The 8,842-nt window shown below is 56.7% G+C and overlaps 1 protein-coding gene across 1 annotated transcript in view; it reads right to left on the reverse strand.

Moving 5' to 3' along the window:
• LOC117886972 (butyrophilin subfamily 3 member A1-like) overlaps nucleotides 1-8,842 on the reverse strand; it is a gene marked incomplete in the record, with an annotated part of 150,222 nt that continues 141,380 nt past the window's right edge. The window contains 7 exon segments of the mRNA XM_034789166.1: nucleotides 1-1,260; nucleotides 1,775-1,801; nucleotides 1,898-1,918; nucleotides 2,604-2,624; nucleotides 5,145-5,261; nucleotides 6,930-7,211; nucleotides 8,296-8,637. Coding sequence (XP_034645057.1) covers nucleotides 749-1,260; nucleotides 1,775-1,801; nucleotides 1,898-1,918; nucleotides 2,604-2,624; nucleotides 5,145-5,261; nucleotides 6,930-7,211; nucleotides 8,296-8,637 — 1,322 coding nt within the window.

Genomic DNA, 8,842 nt, shown 5'->3' on the forward strand with positions numbered 1-8,842 from the left:
CATTGTCCAAACAGTCATGTTTATTAGTCAGCTGGACACAGCCTAGGAAGTCCCTAGGTTAGCACAGAGAACTGAACATTAAAGCATAGACCTTTCTGGTCAGCCCAGAGCCCAGCCAAGCTGTAGTGAATCCCCATGGTCAAGCTCCATCTGTCTCCCCCTCTGACCTCTTTGGTCAGACTCCAGGTGAGCACCCAAATCTTATACCCCAACCTCCCCATCTCCAGTCCTCTGTTCTCCAGCTGGTGGATGTTGCTCAGCTCCCTGTGGACCCTCTGGGTCCTTGGATGGTAGGTGCCAATGTCCTGGTGACTGGATTTGCCATGGTCTTCCCAGATGCTCCACTGATATGGGGACGGAGGCCCAGACAGCCGGGCAACATCCACACCTATGTCTCTTAGCCTGCCCTGAGAGCAAACAGCTCTTTCCCCCCGCACTGGGTAACAATGCAGCATGTACGGGAAACTGAGACACGTATAGGTGTCATAAAAATATCACAGACGATTTCCACTTTGTCAGAGGGGGATGTTACCTTTGCGTGTGATGGAATTTGCTTTTCTTTTTTGAAGAACAGGTTTATTTCCATTTACGTAGTGTGAAAACAGCCTTCCAGCAAGGGGTCGTCACTAATAAAACATGGCCAACAACCTATACATGCGTCTCTTCCATCCCTCCCGCACCATCCATTGTGGCGGCTGGTGTGTTGCATCAACAGGTTTGCATGTGCAGAGATCTGGCTGGGAAAGGCTCAGGGACACAGTCTAAGGCAGGTCCCTACAGACCAGACCCAGAAGAACGGGTAGATCTTCCCAGAAAAGGAGGAGGTGAAGGTGTGGAGGGGGGCCATGGTATCAGCATCGTAGAAGCACACAACCCCTCCTTCATAGTCCAGATACACTCTGATCTTGCCAGGGTTCTGGGGCGGGTCCAGCAGGTTCCATTCCGCAGTGACTTCCCGGTACTGGCCCCTGGAGAGCTGGATGGCCCACGTGCCTTGCTTGGGGCTGAAATTGAACCATCCCTTCCTGCTGGCAGACTCCCTAGTGACGCCCAAAGCCCAGCCCCCTGTGCCGTCCACCTCCACGTCCCAGTAATACGTCCCTGACTCATAGCCGTTGGAGCCGAGCACGCAGGAGTAAACGTCGAATCTCCCCGGGCCATCAGGCAGTGATTGTCTTGGACCTGTGTTCCTTAGGCCCTTCCTCTCTGCAAACAGCTCCAGACTGGGGTGAGCTGTTTTTGGGTCCAGGGTCACGTCCGCTAGAGACAGACAGATGGGGGGCGGGGTGGGGGGACAGATTCAGGGAAGGCAGTTTGCTCATTTCAAAGACTTAAATTGGTCCAGCTGGAGAACGAGACGTTTTAAAGCAAAACTCCAGCAAAAGCTGGGAATCAGGGAGAAACATCTGCCAAGGAACATGGTGCACTCTGCTTAAACCACAACTTTCCACACCCCTCCCAGAGCTGGGACAGAACCCAGGAGTCCTGACTCCCAGACCCCATTTTCCCATATCTATTAGACCCCCCCCCCCCCCCCCCCCGCCAGTGTTAGAACGCAGGAGTCCTGACTCCCAGCTGCCCACCCATAACCCACTAGACCGCTCTTCCTTCCCAGAGCTGGGAATAGAGCCCAGGAGTCCTGACTCCCAGCCCCCATTTTTCCTTAACTACTAGATTCCTCTCCCCTCCCACAGCCAATCTTAGAACCCAGGAGTCCTGACTCCCAGTTGCGCACCCATATCCCGCTAGACCTAACTCTCCATTTTGGATTTACCGGCTTTGAGAAATGCTTCTTTCCAACCTGAAATGAGAAGAGAACAACAGGCCAGGGCTTAGTCCAGGGCAGTTAGCTGCCTAGCTAAGTTACATATAGTCTAGAGATCAAATTCACACTCACTTGGTCTGCCGTGGCTTTCCTCTGTGGACACAAAGAGACAGCACGTTAGCCTGGGCCTGGGTTCCAAACCTGTCCATGTCTCGCTCTGGGCCCAGCATTAAACCCACCCTGCCGGGAGAACCGATGCTCAGAGACACCCAGGGCAGCCTAGGTCTGCCCACCTCCCTTGTCCCAGCAGAAGAACCTTCTCGACCCAAACAAAACCTTCAAGTCCGGATTCGAGCCTTTTTGAACTTATTTTTGTATACCTGAAATTCAAGGCAATTCTGAGAGGAAAAATCTGCATGGATCACATTGGGAAGGTCGAATCTAAACATTTTGATTTTCTTCAGCATTTTAGTTGATTTCATTTTTTCCCCCAGCTCAAATAACTGGGAGAAAGAGACACGAATTCACAACACATTTTGGTGTCATCGAATCTGCATTTTTCACCGAAAACAAAGTTTCAGTCCAAAAACTGCACCCCAATCTAGACACCATGCTGGGGTGGGAAGGGCTGATGGATCCTCTAGGGGACCCACTCACTGCCTCTCTGGGCGTTACACCGCAGCCCCAGATTTGCTAGGGCATTTGCGTTCCCCAAGTTGCTTGCTCCGGTGCCACCAGAAACCTCGCCGCGTGGTGCCTGATTTAAAGGAGTCGTTACCCAGTCTGAGTTAACATGGCCCAACTCCCAGGAATGGCTGAAGGTGAAGAAGAAACTTACTTAGAGCTGTGTAGATGGCACCTGTAAAACAAACGGAGAAACACATTCACCGACAGGGCACCGGCCACCAGAGGGTGTTGTTAACTCTCAGGACAGCAGGGTGTCTGTGCAGCGCCCGACACAAGGGGGCACGGATCTCAGGTGGGGTATCTAGAGGCTACTGTGGTATGCACATAGGTGATGACTGGGGGTGCTCCGGGGCTCAAGCGCCCACGGGAAAAAAAAACACACCCACGGACCGTGGCCCTGCCCTGAGGTCCCACTCCCACTCCACCCCCAGGCCCCGCCCCCACTTGGCCTCTTCCCCCATGGCCCCACCTGTGCTGCACCTCTTCCTGCCTCCCTGCTCGCTCCTCTCGGCACTCTCCCCCCGTCACTTGCCCGGGCAGGAAAGGGTAAAAAGGAGCAAGTGGTAGGTGGGCAGGTGGGGGGGTCTCAGGGGAGGGAGTAGACAGGAGTGGGCGGGAGGCATTCAGGGGCAGAGAGGAGTGAGTGGCGGGTAGGCGGGCGGGGGGGACACTCGGGGGAGGGGCAGAGAGGAGTGAGCGCGGGCGGGAGGCACTCAGGGTGGAGAGGAGAGAGCAGCGTGTGGGTGGATGGCGGGGACACTCGGGGGAGGGGGCAGAGAGGAGTGGGTGGAAGGCACTCAGGAGAGGGGGCAGAGAGGAGTGAGTGCGGGTGGGAGGCACTCCGGGGTGGAGAGGAGTGAGTGGTGGGCAGGGGACACTCAGAGGAGGGGGTGGAAAGGAGCAAGCAAGAGGTGCTTGGGGGCGAGGAGGAGTGAGCGGTGGTGGGTGGATGGGGGGGACACTCGGGAAGGGGCGGAGAGGAGTGGGCGGGAGGTGCTCGGGGTAAGGGGCGGAGAGTAGCGAGCATGTGCGGGAGGCACTTGCGGGTGGAGAGGAGCGAGTGGCGGGTGGGGGGACACTCAGGGGAGGGGCTGAGAGGAGCAAGCGCAGGCGGGAGGCACTTGGAGGTGGAGAGGAGCGAGTGGGGGTGGGTGGGCAGCGGGACACTCGGGGGAGGAGGCGGAGAGGAGTGAGCAGGAGGTGCTCTGGGGTGGAGAGGAGGGAGTGGCGGGTGGGCGCACGCTAGGGGAAGTGGTGGAGAGGAACGAGTGCAGCGGGAGGCACTCGGGGGGTGGAGAGGAGCGAGCAGTGGGCGGGCAGGCAGGGGGACACTTGGGGGAGGGGGTTGAGAGGAGCAGGCGGGAGACACTCAGGGGTGGAGAGAAGCGAGCGGTGGGTGGATGGACGGAGGGATACTCAGGGGAGGGGGCAGAGAGGAGCAGGCGGGAGGCGCTCGGGGGAGGGGAGCGAGCCTGGGCAGGAGGCAATTGCGCTTGGAGAGAAGCAAGCAGCGGGCAGGTGGACACTCGGGGGAGGGGGTGGTGAGAAGTAGGTGGGAGGCACTTGGAGGCTGAGAAGAGCGAGCGGTGGTAGGTGGATGGTGGGGACACTCGGGAGGGGATGGAGAGGAGTGGGCAGGAGGCACTTGGGGGAGGGGTGGAGAGGAGTGGGCAGGAGGCATTCGGGGATGGAGAGGAGCGAGCACCATGTGAGCGGGCGGGGGGAAGGGGAGGGGGTGGAGAGGAGCAGGTGGGAGGTACTCGGGGGCAAAGAGGAGCAAGCAGTGGGTGGGCGGGCGGGGGACACTCAAGGGAGGGAGCGGAGAGGAGCGAGCGTGGGCGGGAGGCACTTGGTGGTGAAGAGGAACGAGTGGCGGGCGGGAGGCGCTCGGGGGGTGGAGAGGAGTGAGCGGTGGGCGGGTGAATGGAGGGAAACTTGGGGGAGGGGCTGGAGAGGAGCAGGTGGGAGGCACTCAGGGGTGGAGAGGAGCGAGTGGTGGGTGGTTGGATGGAAGGACACTTGGGGGAGGGGGCGGAGAGGAATGGGTGGGAGGCACTTGGGGGAGCATGCGGAGAGGAACGAGTGTGGGCAGGAGGCACTTGTGGGTGGAGAGGAGCAAGCAGCGGGTGGGCGGACACTGGGCGGGGCGGTGAGAAGCGAGCGAAGATGGGAGACGCTTGGGGACGGAGAGGAGCGAGCAGTGGATGGATAGGCAAGGTAACACTTGGGGGAAGGAGTGGAGAGGAACAGACAGGGGGTCTTAGAGGATGGTGGAAAGGAGTGTGCAGGAGGTGCTCGGGGGAGGGGATGAAGAGGAACAAGCAGAGAGCAGGCGAGGGGTCTTGGGGGGGGGGGACGGGGGGGGGGGGGGGCCTCAGGGCGGAGAGGGGGTGGAGCAGCTACTAGCAAAAACAAAAGTTAGCACCTGTGGGTACACACAAGGAAAATACTGATAACGGAAAGGCTGGGAAATGTTATAACATTTGACACCCAAGTGAAGATTAATTTCCTTTCCTCTCTTAACATGAATTACCGGCAATGGGAAAAATATGCCCAGGTAGAAAGAGGGAGGGTCAAATCATGTGAGCATCCAAGGATCTATGCGGTCTACAGCACCAAGGACCTGCAGATCTGTCGAAGGACATCTCATTTCTTTCTTTCCAGTGGCAAAAGGGTTAAATAGGAGCTTTACCTTTCTTTTTGTGAATCCTCCATAGGAAGAGGGCAGCCAAGGCGAGGAAGCAAACACAGATCGTCAGGATTACAAAGAGGGGGACCCGCCAGGAGGAAACTCTGGGGAAGAAAGTGTCTGCAGGGAAGAGAAGAACACAGGTTAACTCACGTCACCCATTCTGCCCCATGCAGATGTGACATAAAATAATTAATAAACCTAGTAACAGGTTGTGGGACCCTTTTAGCTCCTTGTGCTAGATAGAAAAGGCTGGAATCAGTTCTTTTGTTTTTGGTAATGTCAAAAGGTTACAATACAATACAAACTATTAAACAAAAATATATCCTATGGGTTAATATAAAATATATAAATATACTATAATCTAGTAGAGTATGAATACGCCAATATAATATCAAAGTCCAAACAAAGTGAATCCAAAGGATGACACTGAAATGAAACATTTTTGGAACAAAATGAGAAAGTCAAAATTATTCAATTTGACTAATTCCAGTCAAATATCTAGTTTACGTTCCCAGTAAAGGTTTGCTTCCAACAAAAATGCACTTGCCTTGAACATTTTCAAACCAGCTCTAATCAGGATATTCCACTATTATTATTTATTATTCGTATGACCTCGGGTCCCTAGCCATGGACCAGGAACCTACTGTGCTAGGGACTGGACAAACACAGAACCAAAAGATGGTCTCTACCCCAAACAGCTGACAATCTAAGAATAAGACAGGAGACAACAGATGGATAAGACAGATGTGGAATAGAATGGAACAATGAGACAACAGTGGTCAGCATGATAGATGAGGGTCCCATGGCTCCAGCAGCCTAACTGAGATGAGGGCCCTGTTATTCTGGGTGCTGCACAGACAAACAGTGACCGAGATCAGGGCCCCATTGTGCCAGGTGCTGCACAGTCATACAGTGACTGAGATCGGGGCCCTGTTGTGCCGGGCGCTGCACAGACACATGGTGACTGAGATCAGGGCCCCATTTTCCGGGCACTGCACAGACACACAGTGACTGAGATCAGGGCCCTGTCACGCCTGGCGCTGCACAGACACACAGTGACCAAGATCAGGGCCCTGTCACACCTGGCGCTGCACAGACACACAGTGACTGAGATCAGGGCCCTGTCACACCTGGCGCTGCACAGACACACAGTGACTGAGATCAGGGCCCTGTCACGCCTGGCGCTGCACAGACACACAGTGACCAAGATCAGGGCCCTGTCACACCTGGCGCTGCACAGACACACAGTGACTGAGATCAGGGCCCTGTCACACCTGGCGCTGCACAGACACACAGTGACTGAGATCAGGGCCCTGTCACGCCTGGCGCTGCACAGACACACAGTGACCGAGATCAGGGCCCTGTCACACCTGGCGCTGCACAGACACACAGTGACTGAGATCAGGGCCCTGTCACGCCTGGCGCTGCACAGACACACAGTGACCGAGATCAGGGCCCTGTCACGCCTGGCGCTGCACAGACACACAGTGACCGAGATCAGGGCCCTGTCACACCTGGCGCTGCACAGACACACAGTGACCGAGATCAGGGCCCTGTCACGCCTGGCGCTGCACAGACACACAGTGACCGAGATCAGGGCCCCATTTTCCGGGCACTGCACAGACACACAGTGACCGAGATCAGGGCCCTGTCACGCCTGGCGCTGCACAGACATACAGTAAGAGATTGCCCCTGCCATAAAGTTGTCACTATCTATAAATGCCATTCTCCACCACTGGAGATCTGGCTCCAGCTCTGTGTTTCCTTGTTCCATCAGCAGCTCACCGGAGATGAAAATGGCCGATACTTTCTCTGGGTCGGGCGAGCCAGGGCTGAGGGTGCAGGTCAGTGCTGGATCCGAGCTCTCGGTCATCACCACGGTGCTGGAGACGTTGAATAAGCCGTCGTCACTTTGCAGTTTCTGTTCGGACTCTGGACTCAGGATTTTTTTATGGCTGTTTCTCCAGAGCACATTGGGCTCCGGGTACCACCCTGCAGATAGACATGTGACCGAGACTCCCTTGTCCTCATACAAACCGACGTGGAGGAGGGGATCCGAACCAGAGCCTGGGGGAAACAAATCAACAGGAATTCGCCCTTGATTTCATGCTCTCCTCATTCCTGCTGGTCACACCAGGGCTTGGTTCCCCTCTCGCTCACCCCTGTGTAGGTTAGTTTACCCAAGAGAAGACTTAGAGTCACAGAAATGTCGGGCTGGACGGTATCTTGAGAGGTCATCATGTCCAGCCCCTGCGCTGAGGCAGAATCAAGCAAACCTAGACCATCCCTGACAGGTGTTTGTCCAACCTGTTCTTACAACTCTCCAGTGACGGGGTTTCCACAACCTCCCTTGGAGCCTGGTTCAGAGCTTAACTCCCCTTACAGTTACAAAGTTTTCCCTAATATCTCACTTCAATCTCCCTTGCTGCAGATTAAGCCCGTTACTTCTTGTCCTACCTTCAGTGGCCATGGCGAACACATGATCCCCGTCCTCTTTGTAACAGCCCTTCATGTATCTGAAGGCTGTTATCAGGTCCCCCCTCAGTCTTCTCTTCTGAAGACCAGACATGCCCCGTTCTTTCAACCTTTCCTCCTAGGGCTGGTTTTCTAAATCTTTGATTGTTTTGTTGCTCTCCTCTGGTCTCTCCCCAGCTTGTCCATGGTTTTGCGGCCCCCTGAACTGGACACAGGCCTGCAGCTGATGCCTCACCAGCGCCACAGAGAACGGGACTGTTACCTCCCATGGCTTACAACACTTCTCTTGCTGGGCTCTACCCAGGGAAGAGATTCTGAGGGTAGAAGGCTCCTCAGACACAGGGAGAGGGAGAGCTGATGGCTGGGCACTGGACCTGAGACATCCACACTGGAAATAGGGGGCACATATCTGCCATTGCGGGGCATCCTCTATGGAAGGAGGCTCTGTCAGGCTGCTGGGGAGCCCACGTCCCTCAGGGTCCTTACGTGCAGCCTGGACATCTCTGCCCCACAGGCTCTGCTCTGGCTGACCAGGAGAGCTGGGCTGGACGGAGGTGTCACTGGGGGAGGTTTTCTGGCCTGTGACTGCAGCAGGCTGCATGGGGAGGTTCCCCCCTCGGCCATCTCCCCCCGCCCCAGGCTGAATCCGGCCTCTCCCCACCCCAGGATCACTCACTCGTCAGGCGGAGCTCCAACGCGGCATCACTGAAGTAGGTGTCGGACTGGAAGTCACAGAGGTAGCGCCCTTCGTCCCGCAGGGTGAGGTTCCAGATCCGCAGGGCCAGGCTGCCGCTCTGGATCCCGTCCCGCAGGAGCTCCGTCCTGCCCCGGTACCTCTCACCCTGCACCTCGCTCCCGTCCGGCAGGTACACGTGGACATCCTGGCCTAGCTGGGGCTGGCTCCATTTCACCTGCATGGCCTGGGCACTGAGCGCGGGGGAGAGGTGGCAGGGCAGCAGCACAGTGCCCCCCAGCGGGGCGGAGAGGGGGCTGGTGGGAACCAGCACCTGGAAACTCACTGGGGAAAAGGGCAGAGAGACAAGCCTGGGGTCAGAGGGGAGTGGGGGGAAGCGGCTTCGCCTCTCACACAACCCAGCCCCCAGCCCCACCACCCCAGCGGATCCTGGAGAGAGGGGCTCAGGGAGAGCTGTGAGCAGGAGGGGGAGGGGTAGAGTGGGGGGGAAGGAGGCAGGGAGGGAGGGATGGTGTGTATGTGGAGGCCA

This window comes from Trachemys scripta, chromosome 14, assembly GCF_013100865.1.
Source record: "Trachemys scripta elegans isolate TJP31775 chromosome 14, CAS_Tse_1.0, whole genome shotgun sequence".
Taxonomy (NCBI): domain Eukaryota; kingdom Metazoa; phylum Chordata; order Testudines; family Emydidae; genus Trachemys; species Trachemys scripta.